Below are 24,507 nucleotides of genomic sequence, written 5' to 3' on the forward strand. Positions count from 1 at the left end.
CAATTTTGAAGCCCTTGGGATTTTCAACTATAATAACTAGCATTTGTGTAGTTTTCTTAAGGTTCTTGTCATAGGACAAATAAGTGTGAGGCTTATGAATATTTAAATGGTAGTTGTATGTCCCTAGTCCTCTTAAGAATCACTATTCATAGATTGCAGCCTCTGCAAAGGCCATAGTGATTGTAGTGGTTGCAAGTTTAGCAATAGATGCAGAAGGACTAAACAAAATTTTAATTTTAAAGAAATTTTAATTTCAAAAGAAATTTAAATCAAATTATTACTTTTTGAAATGATTTATAAATAAATTACGATATTAAACAAATATAATTTTGGAATAATAATTTTAAAAAAAATGGTTCAACTATGAAAAACTGTGCAAAATTAAAAATACACTTTCTATTACGGTTATTGCACTTTCTATTAAAAATACACTTTCTAAATCTTACATGAAAAATATTATCTTTTATAACTTATCTGTTTTTAACCATCATAAAAAGTAACATGTTTTATGAAACTTTAATGTTTTTTCTATGACGGTTCTTTTAAACCTGGCATAAAAAGTGACATAGAAAGGTATATTTTAACCGTCATAAAAATATTTTTTCCATTAGTGATACTAAATAAATTTTTATTAATATATTTTAAAATTTTCAATTAATAATAATTAAATTTTTGCAGTAAAAGAAAATAGTAAGAAATATAATATATTTCTATATAGTATGCATATATTAGTATTACAAAATATTCAATTACTAGTATATAAATAAAATTTTACAACAATTTGAAACATTGAAAAATATACTTCTAATTAATATATATATATATATATATATATATATATATAACTCTTAGTGAATCAATGAAACACCCTAAAAAATATATAAAAAAGGTTTTAAAAAAATATTTATAAAATTAATGTAAATTTTTTTTGTTTGAGAATGTTTAAATCATGAAAAAAAAATTTAAGAATTTTTAACGATAGTTCAGATACTTTAAAGACAGATAGAAGTAGTTTTGTTGCTTAAAAAAACATTTTAACTTTTTATTTTAGTAATGACTTAGACTAAATCCTAATCCTTTTGACTATGTCATCATTATTAAATTAATTTAAGAAAATAGTTGATAAAAGATTGGCGTATTTTCAACCGTTATTAAATTAATTTAAGACAATAATTAAATTAATTAGTTGTACTTTTAATAGTTATTAAAAGTTCTTTGTATATTAGGAAAAATATCCATTATAATAGTCTATTTTATTTGTATAAATCACAATACTACTTTGAATAGGAGTTATTTTAAATTGAAATTTTATGACAATCACTTTTAAGACTTTTTAAGTGATTATTAAATAGTAATTTTATGGGTATTATATTTGAGACTTTTTAATTGTTCAATGTTGTTAAGAATTTTCTCAAACACTCAGTATATCATTTTTAGTACATTTATTTCTAATTTAAATTTCAATGTATATTCTTTTAAAATTATGAATAGTTTAAAATAAAACTATATCACAACGTAAATTATTTATCTTAAAATATCTAACACAAATCTAAAATATATTTTATACATTGAATATATATCTATATATATATATATATATTTTGTCCATGACTCATTAAGCTAAAATTAAAATCTAAAAAATTTAATTTAATTTCAATAGCATAAATTAAAAGATCATTTAAATTAAGGTATAATTATATTTTTTTCCCTACATTTTGGTCCCAAAGTTTTTTTTTTAAAAATGTTCAATTTGATCCCTTCCATTAAGTTTCCACCAACGACGTTAATTGTTGATTGTGGTGCACGGAGGCGGCGTCGACTGTGGGGGTGGAGCCAAAGGAGAGGTGACGGCTAAGAAGCGCCGCTAGAACCAAGGGTTGTCTTGTTCTTGTTATGTGGATGATAAGGAAGCCATGTTCCGGAGGTAAGAAATGCTTGATATTTTATACATTCCTCTCTCCACCCTTCCTCACATGGTCCATTTTAGGCCTTAGAAGATAATTCATAATTTCCGGATGGGTTGTCCAGATTGGCAACAGAGCAATTGAAGCCTTTGAATGGCCTTTATAAAGTGAAGAAATGGATTGAAAATCATGGATTGCAGAGAGCTACAGTTACCAATGATGTATATCTTGGATGTAAGGAGCCAATTTCTGATAATACATGACATCAATAGAGACCAAATATTCAAAGGCTGCTTGACGTGTTTTCACTTATAGGGGCATAGTTTGCTCACAAACAACTCTTATTATATAATCACTCTCCATATCATTGGTGAAATTAGCCTAAGCAAATCCAAGAGCATTATATAAATGCAATTGTAGCAGCAAGCCTAACATCATTATTCCCTTCAGACGCATTCATACCTTGAACTACAATAGTAAATATTTTATTTACTTGTTCCTGATCAACAACCTGAAGAGATACTTCCTCACACAAATACCTTAGAGTCTCCAAATTCGCTTGCTTCACATGAGAAGGTACTTTATGAATATTTGATAAAAGTGATCAAATCAGTTGATGCCTTTGTTTATGAGGAAGCTCAATTCCCGCAACTTTAACAATTACTTGAGTTGTTGTAGACCAAGCATCAAGAGCAAGAGAAGAGAGTGTTTGCAGCAACCATGACTTAACTTAAGTTTTTGCCACAAGGTCTAAAGACAACTATCTTTGGACCAATTCATGCTTTATGCTTTCATCATTGGCATCCAAAGCACTTTTCATTATCAAACCTGCAAACTTTCGACTGTCAACCAGTTTATCTTCACTTGTTAATTCTCTAGATAAAGAGACCAAGAATCCAAGAAGGTTTTGCTCCTGAAATTTTCGTAGAAAGTCCTCGACATGCTTATGCACATTCCCATCAATTGATTGAGCATTTAAAAGCAACTGAGTAACTTCAATTGTCATGCTTTATCCTTGTTCTGGCGGCGCTTCCTATCTCTCTTGGCTCCATCACCACATTTGTCGCCGCCTCCACCTCCCTCTCCATCACTCTTCTTTTCTCAATTTCCAAATTCTAAAATTTCGTTCAGTCCACGTGTGCAAACCAATATGCGACTGTGTGTGCCATGTCATACCGTTAATGTCGTTGGTGGAAACTTAACGGAAGGGACCAAATTGAACCTTTTTAAAAAATATTGAGACCAAATTGATTTTTTTAAAAGTCACTATATTAAATTGAATATTAACACCAAATGTAGGAATCAAAACGGGAATTATACCTTAATTTAATTTCAACAATGTCACATATTTTTTATGTCTGTGTTTTAGATATTGTATTCATACTACTTTAAAATTCTATAATTTAGTTATTATTTTTCTCTCTTTTAAAATCTTTTTTTCTTTTGGTTTCTAATTTATATATAGAAACTTACTTCACTTATCATTATCGTTATATGTTGTCAATTTTAATTCTTATTATCTTTTTTATACGTGAATACAATATATTTTTTGATTATTTTCTTCATTCTACTTTTTAGATATTTCTTATTATTGATTATAAATTATTTTTTTTATCTTTTTGGATTTACATGTTAATAGATTATCAGCCAAAAAATAATTTGATTTACTGTTAAAAGTTAAAAATATTGTTTCCAATATGTGTTGTAATATATTTTTTAAATTTATCAATTAACAATACACAAGTTTTTGTAATAAAAAAATAAGCAATCTATTTAAGAATCATTCTTAAAAGTATTTAGGTTTTCAATTTTTTATCTATATAAAAAGATATGTTTAAAAATACATATAGTAAACACATCTATATTTTCTAATATATTAGATATACTTATTTGATTAATTAGATGATTTGGTTTTATTAAAGTTAGAAATATTATAACATCTCAGTATCAATATTCCCTTCAAGTAACATTCCAAATAGCTAGTAGTACTTATCAACACTAGGTCAAAGAGTTTTTTACTCAAAATAAAGTAAAAAGAAACACGGTATAGGACACACTAGTACAAAATATAAAAGCCACAATCCTAAATAACAATACTTACTACGTAAAAGAAAAGATGGTGACAGTTTTGAAATAATTTGGCCTTTTTAATGATGATTCCTGACCCAACCGTCGTTAAAAACACATACCGGAGACATATAACGACAATTTTATGCTAATCATTGTTAAAAGAACATGTCAGGCACACATAGCGACGATTCTTAGAAGAACCGTCGTTGAAAAGATGACAGGGACTAAAAATCTCGTGCTCTTTTCACTTTTCACTCTTTTAACCCTTTCTTCCCACGCCCTTTCACTCTCATCACTCTTCCACTCTTCACTCTCGGCACTTGTTGTGCGCCGCTCCTTCTCATTACCTTTTCTCATCCCTATCACTCTACTGCAAATCACCTTGTTACTGTCGCGTCCTGTTGTCGCTTCACTGCTCCCGCCCTTCTTTTTCTTGAAGCCTTGCTTCCACGTTGATGTCATTGCGAAGATCCACTCTTGCGCCGCTACCCCTTACGTGCAGCGTTGCACTACATGCCCCGCAATCACACGTTTTCGTTGCACCTGCCGTGCATTTCCAGCAAGCTCCTGTCGCTTCCTTCCTTATCAGCCGCCACACTCCACAGTCGCACAAAAACCTCCCTTTACTTTCCTCCTTTTCACAAAAATGTAAAAACATGATAGTATTCTAATTAATGTTTAGTTTGTTATTGTACTTAATTAATGTTATTATAAATGTGTGTATATATGTATGTGTTGAACGTGTGAATTATGAGTTCGAGGGTGTCTGACATTCAGAAATTTTTATTTAACTTTATAATGAATTAAATATTATTTCTATATATTGAACGCGTTGATGCTGAGTCTGAAGGTGTTCGACCTCTGACAATTTTGATTTAACTTTATAATGAATTAAATATTATTTCTATATATTGAACATGTTGATTCTGAGTCCGGAGGTGTTCGACCTCCGACAATTTTGATTTAACTTTATAATGAATTAAATATTATTTTTATATATTGAACGCATTGATGTTGAGTTCGGGAGTGTTTGAACTCCAACAATTTTGATTTAGTTTTATAATGAATTAGATATTAATTGTATATATTGAACGCGTTGATGCTCAGTCCGGGAAAATTCGACCTCCAACAATTTTGATTTAATTTTGTAATGAATTAGATAGTATTTATATGTATTAAATGTGTTGATGTTGAGTCCAGGGGTGTCCCATCCTTAACAATTTTGATTTATATTTTATTAGTTTACCAATTATATGGATCGGGGTTGGATTGATACACCACGTACAAGAGATGCATGCAAGAGAGGGGTAGAAAAATGCATATAGTTTGCACAATGTAATGTCGTCAGTAATCATAACGAAGTAAGAATAAGGTATCATTGTGTGAATTGTTTGAATAGAAGGATATTGAATATTTCAAAAATTAGAAAACATCTTTTGTGTAATGGTTTTTTTGGAAAATTATACAACATGGACTTGGCACAGTGAATTGTTACACTTGCCCAAATTGCGCGGAGCTTCGAAGTTTGTGGATTTCTCAATGGATGATAGATTAGAGGACATGATTTGTGACGTGGGAGCAAAATCTTTTTACTGATGCAATTTTCGAAAATATATCTAATGATGCAGAGACTCATTTGTATCCTAGTTCAACTAACTTCACACGATTAACAGTATTAAGGTTGATGAATTTGAAGACAATAAATGCATAGACCGAAAAAAGATTTATAAAATTACTTCGATTGTTGAAGGACATGCTTCAAGAAGGAAATACATTACCCAATCAAAATTACGTGGCAAAAACAATACTTTGTCTCATGGGTATGGATATATAAAAATACATTCATGTCCTAATGATTGTATTTTATACAGAAATGAGTATGAAGATTTAAGAAGATGTCCCATGTGTGGTTTGTCACTTTATAAGGGTTAAAGTTAGTCAAAAAGAGGAAATTGATGAAGTCACAAAGGATGGTCCTCCTACTAAGGTCGTATGGTATCTTCCAATAATTCCAAGACTTAAGCGTTTTTTTGCAAATATAGATGACGCTAAAAACCTTATGTGAGATGAAGATAATAGAAAATGTGATGGACAACTTCGTCATCCAACTGATTCTTTGCAATTGAAGAAGATTGATAAAAAAAATTTTGAATTTGGAAAAGAATCAAGAAACTTGAGACTTGGATTGACTACTAATAGAATGAATCCTTTTTGAAATTTTAAGTATTAATAAAAGTTCATGGCTCGTTTTGTCATTGATTTACAACTTACCTTCTGCTTTATGTATGAAACACAAATACATGATGTTATCTATGATGATCTCTGGTTAAATAACTTGAAAATGACATAAATGTTTATCTTAATCCATTGATTAAAGAATTGAAATTATTGTGAGATGAAGGAGTTTATGTGTTTGATGCGTTTAAGAATGAATCTTTCCAATTGTATGAAATGTTATTTTGTGCTGTCAATGACTTCCCCGCATATGAAAAATTGTCAGGTTATAGTGTGAAAGGTCATAGAGCATGTCCAATATGTGAAGAGAACACATCATATGAGAAATTGTAACATGGAAGGAAGACCGTGTATCTTCGGTATCATAGATTTCTAACGAAATATCACCCGTATTGTAGATTGAAAAAACCTTTGGAACACTTCTGAACATTGCATATATCAAAGATTTATCTATTGTTGATAACTCTAATATTGTAGTTGATGATATAGACGTTGGGTCAGGATCTCATGTTGATATTTTTGTTGATACATTAATTGTATGGCAAGTGTACTGTGTCAGAAGTAATCAATTTGTTCCTAAGGACAAATATTGAACTCACAAAGAATATTTGAATTCTCAAGTATAATATTCACTAAATAGAAAACAATATATAACTGTTTGTTGGAAATTTTGTTGTGTATGATGAAATTGCAAGAATGTAAATAAAGCAAAGTAAAAGATTTGTGTGATTCAATTTGGAAAATTGGGATTAAGGTTCATCCTTCTCACTCGTCTATATTTTTACAAAAGATTATAACATTTAGTCTTAATTGATATTCACATTGATTCCTCGCACACAAAATTATTAAGAGAGTATCCAAAATATTGATTTCTTGCATATTTATAAAAACTCCTTATCATTACGAACATATGTTATAAAGCAATTAACATTTCAAATCTATTCCTAACATTCAAATATGTTAAGCATTATCATTTAGGTTAGATTCTTAGAAATACTTTCTAATAAGATCTATGTATCAAAATCATGAATAATTCAAGCTTTGAGAATAAAATGATAATACCAATCACCAATCAAGAACTAAAATATTATAGATAAATATCACCTCAATATATAAGAGTTTGAACAGATTACTCCCAACCCCAAAAGGAAGAATTAGCCACTCATGTTGGTCATTACAAGTATGGAAAGCAAGAAAAGAAGATCCTGGATGTTTCTCCCCTGACAGTTGCCTCCTCTAGGGTTTAGTATATCTTTCTATTCTCCCAATGATGTCTAGGGTTATGCCTAACGCGTCATATTTAACCTAGTTGGTCTTGGGCTAAGTGACATATTGCTTAGGCGAGCTATTACTTGTTTGGGCAAGTTTAACGAGAAAAAAACCCTCACCTAGGCGAGTCTTGGGCGAGTTCCTCTGGAGCGAGTTTTCTTGGGCGAGTTTCAACGTGTTTTGAACGTTCCAACTTTCTCTTTTCATCTTCTATTTTCTCCTTTAGCCCTTTCATCTCCATTTTCCCCTAGAATCCTGAAATTGACAAAATTTGAAAATAAATCGTTCTTATTCATATTATAATCACAAAATATGTAAAAAGGTTTAAATTCATACATTTGGGCTTGAATTATAACTATTTTATCAATGAACATTCATAAGTGTCTATCTTTTAATATGAAATATTACTGAAATATGACACTTATCAATATGTCCTTGTTCGAGTGTTAATGAATTAGATAATTTTCTACAAAAAATGACTTGTTGCCTAATGCTAATTTACAACCTCTTGAAGGATCTTTTTAACTTAAATCTGCATCTAATGCAATGCCTCCTAAATTTGTTATTGCCAAATGGGTTACTTCTAAAACTATTTTTAATGATTTGACCTTGCAAAGTTGTTTTCAATCTTCTTTCAGGTGATGATCAAGAGGCTCATGAATCATGTTTGACTATCTTGGCAACATATATAGTTGAATTTACCTCGATTGATATTGTTTTAAAAGAAGTCAATTTGGCTACTAAGTTCTAGGCTAAAAAAATGGATAAAAATGAATCATTAAGTGAAGAAGAGGAACAAGTACAAACCTCCAGGAGACCAAGACGTCCTTCTAAGGGTGGAGTAAAGGTCAATAAGAAAACCTACAAATCATGTTAACCTAAGAAAAAATAATGGTGTGTGATTGTCACCGGATTTTATTTTGCATGTTATATGCAAACGAGGTCAATATGATTGGATTATTGGCATTCAATCATTCCTCTTTGTTATCTTTGGGGAGAGAAGATTCTTTTGTTTGCCCTTTGGTCTTTATTTCATTTTTCCTTTTTTTGGTTTAAACCCTCAATGTAATTGTTTAGATTACTCTTGCGAGTTTTTTTTTTTTTTTTGCATGAATTTGGTCTAGTCCCCGTGTTTCTTTTTTTTTTATATTATTTTTCATGTGATGACACGTGTTGCAATTTTTAAAAGAATTACCATAAGTATTTTTGAACAAGAGTGATTTTAAATAGCAATTTTATGACAATTGTTTTTAAGATTTTTTAAGTGATTTTAATTTTTTTTATGACAATTGTTATTAAGACTATTTAATTATCAACATTGTTAATTATTTTCTTAAACTCTTATTTTTATTCAGTGTATCATTTCTAGTATATTTAGTTTGAATTTAAATTTTATTATATATTTGTTTAAAATATGAATAGTTAAAAATAAAATTATATCACACGTAAATTATTTATCTTAAACTAGATCTATCACAAATCTAAAATATATTTTAAACATTGAAAACATTTACTTATTAAAATATTAAAATTTAAAATTATTTTTTTACATTCTTTAAACTATAATATAATTACTTTCCTTATTATTTATAGTATAAATTGATTGAAGAAAAACCTTTCGACAGTTGTTATACAAATTTTCGTCATCCAAGCTATTTTATTTATCGGTAATTTATATATGTACAAAATAAATAGACAAACAAATTTTTCATTTAGAGATTATTCAAAATAAATTGATAAACAACTTTTCAATTCATAATACCAACATTTACAATTAATGATGAATTTCAACTCAATTAATCTAAATCATATATGACTCATGGTAGAAATGGATTACAATAAAGAAAATGAAAAAATTAATGCTAAATTCTATGTTTTAGCTTATCACTAATGCATAAAGGATTTTCTTTAATCAAAACTTCACGACCAATTTTCTTCCAATCTATTTTGCATGCATGCATCTCTGGATATCTATGTGAACCACAAAAAACATCTCCACAACGACATTGGAACCCTAATAACCCAATCCTCTTCTTGCAACTGTTACATCTCTTTCTTTCATTCTTCTTACTCACATCAGAAACAGAAGTCATATCATCAATGATAGAACTTGTAGAACTTTCAGAAATACATGATGTTACCTCAAAATAATTTTTTTTGTTATTCATGTTATTTGCTTCACACTCTGCACCCTTACAACCCTTTGCTTTGGTGTTGTTTTCTTTGAGATAATCTTTGTAGCACTTTGAACAAAGGTTCTTGTTGGTAGGAGAACCATTGAATCCACAACCATTAGCACAAAGTGATGTAACCATGGTGTTTGACTTAACCAAAAAGCTTTGAAGAAATATTAATATCACCTCACAAATTTGAATTCGAGAGAATGAGAAAAGTGTGCAATAATAGAGAAACTTAAAGAGTCTTTATAACTAAAAAATATGATAAATTTATGAAGAAATCTTATCTTATTAAATTATCTAACATATCTTAATCAAATATAACTTTTCTTATAAAAGATATTTTATCATCTTAAATAAAATCCATAAAAATAAAAATATTTATATATATATATATATTTATTAGTAAATATTGTTTAAAAGGTTTAGTGACAACAAAAAGTTGTTACCATGTATAGTTGGAAATTTTAAGAGAAATATAATTTTTTATAACGATTTAAATCTGATAAAATTTTTAAATTATCAATATGTTAATTTTAAATTAATAAAAAAACAATTTCAAATCACCTCAAATCATGAAATTCTAAATTCATCGTTTAAAAAAAGTTGTAACTTAACAAAAGTCAATAAAACTTCAAGTTAAAGGATTTTTTAGTAAATTTTATTTAAGAAAATATGTAAGTTAAAATTAGGATCTCAAAAATTTAATTTAATTTCAGTAGCATAAATTAAAAGATTACTTAACTTAATTTCAAAAATCTTGTCAGTTTTTATTTTTTTCCTCTCTCTTTCTCTCTCTCGTTTGTTTTTATTTTCTAAATTCTTTGTTTTTATTTTATAATTTCTATAAAAAAATTAATAATTCACTTATCATTATATTTATATTCTATTTTCATTTTTATTATCTTTTTTATATGTGAATAAAATATATATTTTATTATTTTCTTCACTCTACATTTAAGATATCTCTTATTATTAATTATCATTTTGGATTTACGTGATAATAATTTTTCTTTTACTTAACCTGTAAAATTCATAACAAAGAAATACGAATTAAATTATGGAAATTTTTCTTAGAACAAGTATCATTTAATTATATTCCTATAAATTATCATTCAAAAATTAATTTGATTTTATTGTTGAAAGTTGAAAATATTGTTTGCACGTACTTCGAATATGTGTGGTAATATATTTTTAAATTTATCAATTAACAATAAACAATTTTTTGTAATAAAAAAATCAGCAATCTATTTAAGAATCATTCTTAAAAGTATTTAGGTTTTAATTTTTTTATCTATATAAAAAGAGATGTGAAAAATTACAATAGTAAACACGTCTAAAATTTTTAATTTATGATATATATTTATTTAATTATTTTGATGATTTGGTTTTATTAAAGTTAGAAATATTGTGTGAGAATTTTTTAAAATTTAAATGATTGAAAAGTATCAATTATTTTCTCATAAATTATTAATCAAACAATAATTATGATTGTTATTTGAATTTTTCAATAATTTGATTTCATTCTTTAAAGTTAAAAATATTGTTGGTTTTGCAAATTTTGAAATTAAGTCATCAAATATTCATGGTAGATAAAAAAAAATACATAAAAATAAAGAGCAAGATAAAGATGATGTAGGTGTATATACCAGCAATTGAATTAACTTAAAGTTATTAACTTCTAAATATATATTTTTATAATAAAAATTAAAACATTTTTTTATAAAAGTTATCTATTATACTAATTAAGTTGTAGAAACTTTCATATTAGTTTTTTTAATCAAATTTTTTATTTATATAAAATTAGTTTTAAATTCTAAAAAAAAATTACTTTTTTTTTCTAATTGTTTTAGAACATAAATCTTGTTCGTAAATATCGGATGAATTGTAACACCTCAAAATTACTTCTAACTATTATAATACAAGTTCTACAAGTTTTTATACAAGCTTAGAGTATTTCAAAAGGTTCATAATATATGATTAGGACTTATATAAATACAATATTTACAATATAAGGTTCAAAACAATATTCTAAAGCCCTCCAAACCCTCAAACCCTATATGATCATATGCTCGTGTACATAGCACGATCATCGCAGTTCACAATGTAACAAGGAAAAAAGGGTAAGCTAATGAAAAAAAATTCCATAACATAATTCATGCAAAAAGAACCAATCAGACTAATTACTTATAAGCATTTCTTTAAATGTTTTCATATAAAATTTCAATATCTATTTCATCATTCATATAAACCACACATGGATTTATTTTCAATCACAATCATTGGATTTCATTTCAATCGATAACACTTTGATTTCATTTCAATAACACTAACTACACATGAATCCATCGTACACCACGTACAAGAGATGCATACAAGAGAGGGGTAGAAAATTCATATAGTTTGCACAATGTAAAGTCGTTAGTAATCATAACGGAGTAAGAATAAGGTATCATTGTGTAAATTGTTTGAATGGAAGGATATTGAATATTTCAAAAATTAGAAAACATCTTTTTTGTGATGGTTTTTTGGAAAATTATACAACCTAGACTTGGCACAGTGAATTGTTATACTTGTCAAGATTGTGCGGAGCTTCGAAGTTTGTGGATTTCTCAATGGACGATAGATTAGAGGACATGATTTGTGACGTGGGAGCAGAATCTTTTACTGATGCAGTTTTCGAAAATATATCTAATGATGCAGAGACTCATTTGTATCCTAGTTCAACTAACTTCACACGATTAACAATATTAAGGTTGGTGAATTTGAAGGCAATAAATGCATCGACTGACAAAAGATTTTTAAAATTGCTTCGATTGTTGAAGGACATGCTTCAAGAAGGAAATACATTACCCAATCAAAATTACATGGCAAAAAAAATACTTTGTCTCATGGGTATGGATATATAAAAATACATTCATGTCCTAATGATTGTATTTTATACAGAAATGAGTATGAAGATTTAAGAAGATGTCCCATGTGTGGTTTGTCACTTTATAAGGGTTAAAGTTAGTCAAAAAGAGGAAATTGATGAAGTCACAAAGGATGGTCCTCCTACTAAGGTCGTATGGTATCTTCCAATAATTCCAAGACTTAAGCGTTTTTTTGCAAATATAGATGACGCTAAAAACCTTATGTGAGATGAAGATAATAGAAAATGTGATGGACAACTTCGTCATCCAACTGATTCTTTGCAATTGAAGAAGATTGATAAAAAAAATTTTGAATTTGGAAAAGAATCAAGAAACTTGAGACTTGGATTGACTACTAATAGAATGAATCCTTTTTGAAATTTTAAGTATTAATAAAAGTTCATGGCTCGTTTTGTCATTGATTTACAACTTACCTTCTGCTTTATGTATGAAACACAAATACATGATGTTATCTATGATGATCTCTGGTTAAATAACTTGAAAATGACATAAATGTTTATCTTAATCCATTGATTAAAGAATTGAAATTATTGTGAGATGAAGGAGTTTATGTGTTTGATGCGTTTAAGAATGAATCTTTCCAATTGTATGAAATGTTATTTTGTGCTGTCAATGACTTCCCCGCATATGAAAAATTGTCAGGTTATAGTGTGAAAGGTCATAGAGCATGTCCAATATGTGAAGAGAACACATCATATGAGAAATTGTAACATGGAAGGAAGACCGTGTATCTTCGGCATCATATTGTAGATTAAAAAAAGCTTTGGAACACTTCTGAACATTAAAGGAAAAGGGAAGGATGATGTGAATGCACGACTGGATTTGATTGAGATGAATATACGAGAGGAATTGACACCATGAGAAGTTGGTAAACGTTCATACTTACTTGCAGCATGTTACACTTTGTCGAAGAAGGAGAAAACAAGTTTTTGTGAATGTCTTAAAGGTGTTAAGGTACCACAAGGCTACTCTTCAAATGTTAAGAGTTTTGTATCTATGAATGATTTGAAACTAATTGACTTAAAGTCTCAGATTGTCACATTCTAATGCAACAATTACTATCGGTGGCTATACTTAGAATCTTATTAAAAAATGTTAGACATACAATCACTCGACTATGTTCATTTTTCAATTCGATATGTAGTAAAGAGATTGACCCTCAAAACTTTGATGATCTTAAAGAAGAAATTATTGTGATCTTGTGTTAGCTCGAGATGTTTTTTCCTCCATCATTTTTTGATATCATGGTACATTTGGTTGTTTATCTTGTAAGAGAAATCAGATTGTGTGCCCCAGTTTATATGCGATAGATGTATCTAGTTGAACAATACATGAAGATTTTGAAGGGATGTGTGAAGAATTAATGTCGTCCAGAAGCTTCCATTATTGAAAGATACATTTCAGAAGAAGCTATTGAGTTCTGTCCCGAGTACATGTCAAACGTAAAATCTATAAGAGTTGCTAAAAAATGTTGGCACTCTCATAGATTGATAAGTAAATCTTCAAAAGGTGTACATGTCATAAGCAAATCTAGAGAAGAGGTTTTGCAAGCACATTTGTATATCCTGAATAACACTAAGATGTTACCATACTTAGATGAACATAAAGACATTGTCAAATATAAAAATCCAAGGCAATAAGAAAAATGGGTGTTAATCGCGTATAACAAAACTTTCATGTCATGGTTTAAGTAACAAATGAACGATCCATCAACATCAAAAACATTAACATGGATTACAAACAGTCTAAAGTTTTATGTTTTATGTTGTTCTGGCTATGAAGTAAATGGTTGTTTGTTTTACACAAAGTCTTGAGATGATAAGAGTACAATGAAAAATAGTGGAGTCACTTTGGAGGCAGAGTTCATGCAGTTTTCAATTTCAAAACATCAAAATCATGTTGTGGGATCAATGCCTTATTATGGTGTCATAGTAGAAATTTGGGAGGTTAATTCTACCAAGTTTATTGTACCTATTTTCAAATACAAGTTTTGGTTGACATTTGAAAGATAGGTTATCATAACGAACCATTCATAATGGCATATCAAGCTTCCCAAGATTTCTATATCCAAGACCCTATGTTTGAAAACTGTTTTGTTGTGTTACATGGACAAAAACAACATAATGACCTAGAAGATGAATAACCAAATAATGATATTGATAATGAATCACTTACAAGAAAAACGATCAATAAAAAACACAATGATGTTGCTGATGAAGGAATATATATATATATATATATATATATATTTGTATGTGCATGTGTTTGAGGTTTATTTTTACATTATATAATTTTTATTATGTTTCATATTCTTAATGTTCATCATATTTGTTTCACAACAGGAACAAGGTTGATGATGAAGTTCCCCGTTCAAGAACTAGTAGAGGACTTACTAGCTTAAAGACTATGTGTATCAAGATAAATAGAGGTCCAAAAGTGTCATTGACTATCGATGTTAACATTGGTGTCGCTAATGGGCCAAATTCAGAAAATTTTAACAGTTATCTCATAGTAATTGCTTGCGAAATGATCTCTATCTTAACTCCTTCTTGGAATAATGTCACCGAGCATGAGAGAAACATGATTTGACAAGATAGTCTAGTATGCAACCGTTTTTACTTTGTTCAATCTAATGTTTGTTTTTACTTTTTCAATATGAAGTTTGTTATGAACTAATTATATTTTAACAATGTAGATGAATTATGATATACTGAATGTGGAAAATGTTGAGAGCGAAGGTTTTATCTTCAGTGGATGTGAAGTTTCGTTAGTTTAAATCAAAATTGACAACAACTTATATATTTGGTGCATGGAAAGGAGAAAATTCTTGTACCAAATACACATGCCTTGATGAAGAAACTTGGAAGCAATTTGTATAGACTTGACAAACTGAGAAATGGCAGGTTAATATCAGTTGTTTTATTTAGATGTAGTTTTTATATTAACATATTATTAAATTTTAAATGTTGATTATAGGGTGTTCGGAAGTAAACAGAATCCAATCAGGCACGTAATGTGACCCCACACGTAATGTTTTTGGTAGGTATAGCGATGTACCGTTGTACTTTCACATGTCTGATTTGTTGGACCTTGCATCCGAAAATCAGGAGATTAACATAATAGCTCTACAATAATGGATGATGTAAGTTTAATTATTAAAATATGTATACCTTTTATTTATTATGTATATTACTAATAACTTATTGAAATTTAGGTATATTTGTGGATTATGCTTCAATGAGGGGAAACAAGATATGTATGGGTTTTTAGACCCTCAACTCATTCAATCATTAGGTAACAAAAAGTCAGAAACACAAACATACATCACCACTGTCTTAAAGAATAAAGGAAAACAAATTTATTTTGCTCCGTATATCCACGAGTAAGCAGTAAAGAAGTTATACTAAATTATTGAAATAAGAGAAACTAACTAATTTCTTATGTAAGCGTCATTGACAACTACTGATCATATATGTTCAAGTTCATACCATTGCATGGTTTTGCTCCTTGCATAAGAAACCTCGTAACTATTTTAAACACATTATAGATAGGTTAGAAAATTTCATTTAACATCTATTATTACTTATATACATTACTCGAAAAAGGAAGATGGGGAACAAGCAGATTTTACAATCTGCTGAGTATGTTCTAATTTCTATGGTTGCTATATTTAATAAGGATGATGTTGTAGCTATTCTTTTTTTGTTGTTGTTGTTGTTGATGATGATGATGTTGATGTTGTTGTACAGGAAACCAATAATTTTATTGTTGTTTTTGCTCAACAAAATTTAGTTGTTTCTAATACATTTTTTTTTGTTACGAGGCAAAAACCAAATAAATCTTATGTTTCTAATAAATTTTTTTTTGTTGTTTTTTTTTAATGGAGGGACAAGTTGTTGAACCAAGTGGTGTTCAATGTTTTGAAGAATCCAAATCCTTTGAAGGATGTTGAAGCCTCTGCTTTGCTGTGTGTTGCTGTGCTGGTTTAAGCTTTGTTCTGGGGTAGTTTAATGTTGTAATCCACCCTTAGATTAAATCTCAAGTAATTAGCATCTCAATCTTTATCAAAGTAAAATGTTTTTCAAACTAAGTTGAAACAACCGATTGTTTTGTCGAAACAACCGATTGTTTACACTTAGGTGTTTTGAGAAAGTTTGAAAACTGTTTTTGAATGGTGAAATCTGTTAAGTAACAAAACAACCGATTGATTCGAGGAAACAATCGATTGTTTGTTTAGAAACCATAACAGAAAAAGTGTTTTCTTTGACTGAGCTTTAAATGCTTTAACAGAATACGCTCCAGTCATTAAATGCTTTGACCAATCTATTTTAAATGCAATTAAGAGTTTGTTAAGATTTGATAACAAACTATATTCTTGAATATATTCTGAAAAATTGTTTTTAAGTTTTAAGAATCTTGAGACAAAGTTTTGAACTAAGAGTTTTTCAAAGAATTCTGAGATTGCTTAAGAGTTGAGAGATTGATCAAGGTGTTGGAATAGGATTCTACTTGTATTGATTTCAGATATTCATCTGTAACAAGTGCAATCTTTGTAAACTGCTGAACAATTCGTTTGTGTGTTTTGCTGAGATTGGCTGTGTGTTCTTGAGGTGTTCAAGATCAGCAATCTTAGTGTTGGCCAAGGAGAGTGTGTTTCTTGAGGTGTTCAAGGTCATTCTCTTGGTTGTGGTGTAAGTGATCAAGTGGTGATTGCTTAGTGGTTATCCTCAGGGTTTCTGAGAAGACTGGATGTAGCTCTAGTTTGGAGTGAACCAGTATAAACAACTGTGTACAATCTCTCTATCCCTAACTCTTTAATTTCAGTTTGTTTGTTATTTGCTGGTATAAACAACCGATTGTTTCGAAGAAACAACCGATTGTTTTTTCTAGTATTACAGTTTTTCCTTGCTGTTTTGACTAACTGAATTGCTGAATCAATTGGTTTCTGAAATAAATTCATTCTAGCTTTGAAAAGTTTGCGAAAACCCCTTTAAACAATTCACCCCCCACCCCTCTAGTTTAAAGCCATCTTTTCTAACACAAGTGGAGGTTAAATCTCTTATAGGTCAAAAGCTAAAGAATTATGTTGAAGATTGTAAGGTGTCACCATTGGCCTCAGAAAAGACGTGAATAGGAAAAGTTGGAGTGCAGAAAAACTATATTGTGAGCATGAGCATCCAGTAGTTCCACTTCCTCTACTGTTTTTCTCAACTTAGTGATATCCATTATCTGTAAATGACAAGCAAATAAAGAATAAAACACCAACCATCCATTTTCAAAGTTACTAGTCTCTTTGGTTTTTCAAGTCAGTTTTTACTTAACTTTTTTAGCTATAGGAGCTCACCTGATGCAATCCTAGCATGGTCCTCCACCATCACCTCTTGGCCAAGATGAATTAGCTGATAATATTGAGCAATGATCTGACTAGAACCTGGAGGTGAAAATGAGAAGGTAAGTATATTATATGATTATGTAACAAGTGATGGTAAATATTAGGTATGGCATGATTCTCACACACCAAATTAATTTAAGCTAAACCAATGCAATTGCAGCACAGAAACAAGAAAAATTATGCACCAAAAATAAGCAGTTGTAACCAAGCAGCTAAATTCAGCAACAACTTTGACACCAGATTAAAAAAAAAAATCAACAAATGTTTTGAAATTGTAAGGCATGGTTTACTGAATTTTCTCAATTCTTATTATAGCAAATCAACATAGTAGCATTTAATCTCAGTAGTTTTGTATGTCGAGTGACTTAAACAAAATTTAAAACTTCAATTTCAAGTGATTAAGACCATAAAATATGCACTACAACAGCCAACAGTTTTCACTAAAATTAAAAACATTGTGCCAAAAGTCACTACATCTGGTACATTACAATTTACTAAAGTTATCAGAAGGAACTTCTTCTCCGCAGAATAGCCATACACCACAATTTTACACATTAAACAAATATATGTTCACAATTATAATGGCAATCAAACAATAGATTTCAAAGAGAAAGTTATCTTGAACTCATACCATGCAAGTCGGCAACTGTCGCTTTGCGATGACGATTGAAATCGTTGCGAGGAGGCATCCTTCAAGTTGGTGAAGATTGTGGACAAAACAAACGACAACGTGTGAAGAGTGAGGGTTTCGTGACGATTGTGGACAAAACAAACGGTGGAGTGTTAGGTTTGGAAAGAGCGAGGGTGGAGTGAGAGGGGTGCAAGAGTGAGACGGCGATAGTGAAGGTTTCGCAAGAGTGAGGTTTCGGATAATGAAGATTTTGTAAGGGTCGAAGTGTGCGTCGAGAGTGAGGGTGAAGTGTTTCTAGTGAGGATGAAATGTGTAGTGAGAGTGAGGGTTTCGAGTAGAGTGAAGAGTGCAAGGAAGAGTTTGAGGGTTAGTGAAGGGCTTCTGGAGAGTGAATAGGGTATGGGGAGAGTGAAAGTTTGTGAGTGAAGAGGGTTCTATGAGTCAAATTCTATTTCCAAAGAGTTAGGTTTTCGGAAAAAAAAAATGGGAATGAGGACTGGTATGGAGGGATGGAAAACGCGAGAGAGTGTATATTTCGAAAGAGAATTGTGGCAGTTCAAAATGACACTTTCTAAAGGATAATTGTGGCGGTTATTAAAATGTCGTATTATACGGACACTTATGACAATTATTAATAACCGCCACTACATACACGATTTTTTGTAGTGTGTGTGATTATCACCAGATTTTATTATGGATGTTATATACAAACGGGTCAATATGATTGGATTATTGGCATTCAATCCTTCATCATTGTTATCTTTGTAGAAAGAAGTTATTTTGTTTGCCTTTGGTCTTTATTTTATTTTTCCTTTTTTTGTTTAAATTACTAATGTAGTTGTTTAGATTACTCTTGCGAGTTTGTTTTTTTTTTGTAAAAGTTTGGTCTAATTCTCCATGTTTCTTTGTTTTCCTTTTTTTGTTTTAATGTTATTTTTCATGTAATGGCACATGTTGTCTAGAATGAGTTTCTTGACAATTGTGTTTAAGACTTTTTAAGTGGTTTTAAATAGTAATTTTATGATGATTAATATTAAGACTTTTTAATTGTCAACAAATTTTCTTAAACTCTTAATTTTGTTCAGTATATCACTTTTAGTACATTTAGTTCTAATTTAAATTTCAATGTACACTATTTTAAAATATGAACAGTTTAAAATAAAATTATATCGCAAATAAATTATTTATCTCAAACTAGATCTATCACAAATCTAAAATATATTTTATACATTTGGAAATATTTACTTATAAAAAAATTAAATTGTAAAATTATTTATATTACATTATTTAAATTATAATATAATTTATATTATTTTCTTTATTATTTATAATATAAATTGATTGAAGAAAAACTTTCTCACCATTCTTATACAAATTTTCGTCATTGAAGCCATTTTGTTTTTCACTAGTTTATATATGTACAAAATCACATTTTTCATTTAGAGATTATTCAAAATAAAATGCAAAAAAAAACAATAAATTAAATGACATGATAATGAATATTAACTTTTTAATTCATAATACCAACATTTACACATGATGAATTCCAACCCAATTAATCCTTAATCCTATATAATTCATGGTAGAAATGGAGGACAATAAAAAAAATAGAAAAATCAATTCTAAATTCTATATTTTAACTTATCACTAATGCACAAGGGATTTTGTTTAATCAAAACTTCACGGCCAATTTCCTTCCAATCTATTTTGCATGCATGCATCTCTGGATATCTATGTGATCCACAGAAAACATCTCCACAACGACATTGGAACCCTAATAACCCAATCTTCTTCTTGCAATTGTTGCATCTCTTTCTTTCATTCCTTTTACTCACATCAGAGACAGAAGTCATATCTCCAATGATAGAACTTGTAGAACTTTCACACTCTACACCCTTGCAACCTTTTGATTTGGTGTTGTTTTGTTTGAGATAATCTTTGTAGCACTTTGAACAAAGGTTTTTGTTGGTAGAAGAACCATTAAACCCACAACCATTAGCACAAAGTGATGTAACCATGGTGTTTGACTTCAGGAAAAACTTTGAAGAAATATTGATATCAACTCACAAATTTGAATCAAGAGGATGAGAAAAGTGTGCAATAATGAAGAAGCTTAAAGAGTATTTATAACTAAACAAATATGATAAATTTCTAAATAAATCTTTTCTTAATAGATTATCCCACGTATCTTAATCAATTATAAATTTTGTTATATAACATATTTTATCATCTTAAATAAAATCCATAAAAATAAGAATATTATATTATATATATTTTATATACTAGTAAATATTGTTTAAAAGGTATACTCACAATTAAAAGTTGTTACCATGCATGTTCGAAATTTTAAAAGAAATATATTTTTTGTAACGGTTTAAATATGATAATATTTTAAAATTACTAATATGTTAATTTTAAATTAATAAAAAAACTATTTCAAATCACCTCAAAACATGAAATTCTAAATTCAACATTTAAAAAAAATGTAACCTAACAAAAGTCAATAAAACTTAAAAGTTAAAGGATTTTTCAGTAAATTTTTTTAAGAAAATATTTAAACTAAAATTTAAGTTCTGAAAATTTTAATTTAATTTCAGTAGCATAAATTAAAAGACTACTTAAATCTCTCTCTCTCTCTCTGTAACCCCCCTAAATAAAAAAAAAAAGCAGCCCATGTGCCCCCATCACTTTCCTCTTTCCTTTTTTCATGCTTTCTCTCTCTATCAACTTCTCTCCTCTCCCTTCTCTCTTCATTTTCTCTCCCATACATCATCTATTCCAAAATTTGATCATGCCATATTGTAGATGAGGAGTTAGACTACATTTCTACCCGATCAGATTTTCAAATAGAGTAAGTTCATTTTTACTCTAAATATCCTTTGTTCTCTGTTTTTCCTTAGGATTTAGTCATCAATATTGGTAAGGTCAGTTGAGAAGTTTAATCCTCTCAACTTATTCTATTATATACTGAATTTTTGTTCTGTTTGGATAACTTGCATTAGGCCCGTAAATCTTGAAGTTTATCGGTGGGAAATAAAATTCTAGAAGTTGCTTGAAAAGCAAGCAATTAAGGTAAGGGAAGCTAAATTTAATTTTTAATAGCACCCTAGGATAGAAGATCTGAATGCGGAAGGGACGTGGTCCCAATATTCAATTTCTCTTGCAGGGATGTTGTTTGTTTATATATTATTTAAATTTGTAAAAATATTAGATTTTGATGGTTTAATATTTAAGGTGTTGTTTTTTTATGTTAATTACGCTTTTGAATGTTGTGGATTGTGTTTGGAATGATATTGTATGATGAAATAGTGTGGAATTGAATTCATACATTTGGGATAATGTATGGACTGATGTTTGTCGTGTATTACGTATTGACGTCGGGATAATGTATGGAATGATGTTTGCTGTGTATTAAGTATTGATGCCTATGTGGTAACAGAGATCTCCGAGCTTCACTGATGATCTAAGTCACATAGACTAAGATATCAGGTGGTGAGAAGCTGATGGGGGAGTTCATGCACACCGTGACATATGAGATGCACGGCTTGGGTTGTATTGAACTTACCCTGATCCTTTCTGTTGGATTCGCTGGTAATCTTTGGATCAGGTGTTAGTCTCTGGTAGGACTTACTTAATACGGGTCTTCCGGAAGACGTTGTTTGTTGAATATTTTGGATGTGTAGATCCATGTGAGATCTATGTGATTGTTTTATTGTTGAAATTGAAGAAAATTGAATAATTTGAGAAATTGGTCATGTAATTTGGTTTTCTTTTTGGATTTAAGTGTGTATATTATAAAATTCTATTTTCACAAGCTTATCCTTGCTTTTCTTGCTATGTTTGAACTGCGATGACTGTACTATGTACACGAGCAGATGACCATACAGGTGCAGGAGAGCCTTAGAGGTTTCAAAGTTTTATTTTGAGCTAGGGATATGTAAATATTTGTATTTCTATAAATCCTAATCATGTATTAGGAATGTTTTGAAAAACTCCAAGTTTGTATAGAAATTGGTAGAACTTTTATTATAATAGTTATATGTAAATTATGGGGTGTTACACTCTCTCATATATATATGTATACACATATATATGTATACATGTATACATATATATATATGTATATATTTTTTTTTTTTTTTTTTTATTAAAGTAAGAAATATTTGTGTGTGAAATGTTTAAAATTTAAATTATTTAAAAGTATGAATTTTAACTTTTCAATAATTAGATTTTATTGTTTAAAGTTAAAAATATTGTTTAATTAAGACGTCTGATTTCGAAAATATGAAAAAATAAAGAATTATTAACAGCTAAATGGAAGATAAGAAAAAAAGCTAGATAAAAATAAAGAGCAATAAGATAAAGGTGATTCTGTGTATACCAGAAATTGAGTTAACTTTAAGTTATAAACTTCTCAATAAATACTTTTAGAATAAAACATATTGATAAAACTTATCTATTATACTAATTAAGTTGTAGAAGCTTTCATATTAGTTTTTTTAATCAAAATTTTGGTTTATAGATATTAGTTTTAACTTCTATAAAATGTTTATTTTACTCTTTTTTTTTGTTTAAGTATATTAGAAAAAAAATAAACCCTGTTCGTAAATATTGGATGAATGCGTGCAAAGAAATTTGGTGGATACGTAGATTTTTTTTAATATAATTAGAGTTTTAATATAAATATAAATTTGAATCACTTTTAAACATTTAATGTGAAATTTAAAAATAACATTGTATATCCTAATATATAAATTATTCGTTATAAATTTTAAATATAATTTATATACTCAATTTTTTTATTAATTTGAAAATATGTATCCTATGTTAAAAATATTAATTTAATTTTTATTTTTAACTTTTAATAAGTTCAAAGTTGAAAATATTGTTTGGACATTTTTTCAACATGTGTGCAAATTATAAACATATATATTTGTTACTCCTTTATTATACATAATAAATAAATTTTTATTAATATATTTTAAAATTTTCAATTAATAATAATTAAATATTTGCAGTAAAAAAAAAAGAAACATAATACATATCGATTAGTATGCATATATTAGTAATACAGAAGACTCAATTACTAGTATATAAATAATAATTTACATCTAATATATATAAAGAACTCTTGGTGAATCAACAGTTTATGAAACACCCTAAGAATTTTAAGCGGTTATTATAGCAATTTTATGGCAATTATATTTAAGACTTTTTAATTGTCAATGTTGTTAAGAATTTTTTTTAGCGCTTATTTTTGTTTAGTGTGTAATTTTTAGTAAATTTATTTTCAATCTAAATTTTAATGTATATTCTCTTAATTATGAATAGTTTAAAAAATATATAGTGTGAAGTAGATATTTTATGATAGTTTTTTTTATGATGGTTGTTGTCCACCCATCATAATAATTAATACGGTGGTATATTTGTATTTATGAAAAAATTTATTAGGAGAGTTATAAAATGAACTTACCTTATCTATGATGATCTCTGGTTAAATAACTTGAAAATGACATAAATGTTTATCTTAATCCATTGATTAAAGAATTGAAATTATTGTGAGATGAAGGAGTTTATGTGTTTGATGCGTTTAAGAATGAATCTTTCCAATTGTATGCAATGTTATTTTGTACTATCAATGACTTCCCTGCATATGAAAAATTGTCAGGTTATAGTTTGAAAGGTCATAGAGCATGTCCAATATGTGAAAAGAACACATCATATGAGAAATTGTAACATGGAAGGAAGACCGTGTATCTTCGGCATCATAGATTTCTAACGAAATATCACCCATATTGTAGATTGAAAAAAGCTTTGGAACACTTCTGAACATTGCATATGTCGAAGATTTATCTATTGTTCCGGATCTTATGTTGATATTTTTGTTGATACATTA

General features: G+C 28.7%; 2 protein-coding genes across 2 annotated transcripts; both read right to left on the reverse strand.

Annotated features, from left to right (window-relative positions):
* Positions 1-9,340: 9,340 nt before the first annotated feature.
* On the reverse strand, positions 9,341-9,793 carry LOC137838777 (zinc finger A20 and AN1 domain-containing stress-associated protein 7-like). Its single transcript, XM_068648003.2, has one exon. The coding sequence runs from the start codon at positions 9,791-9,793 to the stop codon at positions 9,341-9,343; it is 453 nt and encodes a 150-aa protein (XP_068504104.2).
* A 10,440-nt stretch (positions 9,794-20,233) lies between these two features.
* On the reverse strand, positions 20,234-20,629 carry LOC150028066 (putative zinc finger A20 and AN1 domain-containing stress-associated protein 8). Its single transcript, XM_090301928.1, has one exon. The coding sequence runs from the start codon at positions 20,627-20,629 to the stop codon at positions 20,234-20,236; it is 396 nt and encodes a 131-aa protein (XP_090158054.1).
* Positions 20,630-24,507: the final 3,878 nt, after the last annotated feature.

The sequence above is a fragment of the Phaseolus vulgaris genome, chromosome 4, assembly GCF_051622355.1.
Source record: "Phaseolus vulgaris cultivar YP4 chromosome 4, ASM5162235v1, whole genome shotgun sequence".
NCBI lineage: Eukaryota > Viridiplantae > Streptophyta > Magnoliopsida > Fabales > Fabaceae > Phaseolus > Phaseolus vulgaris.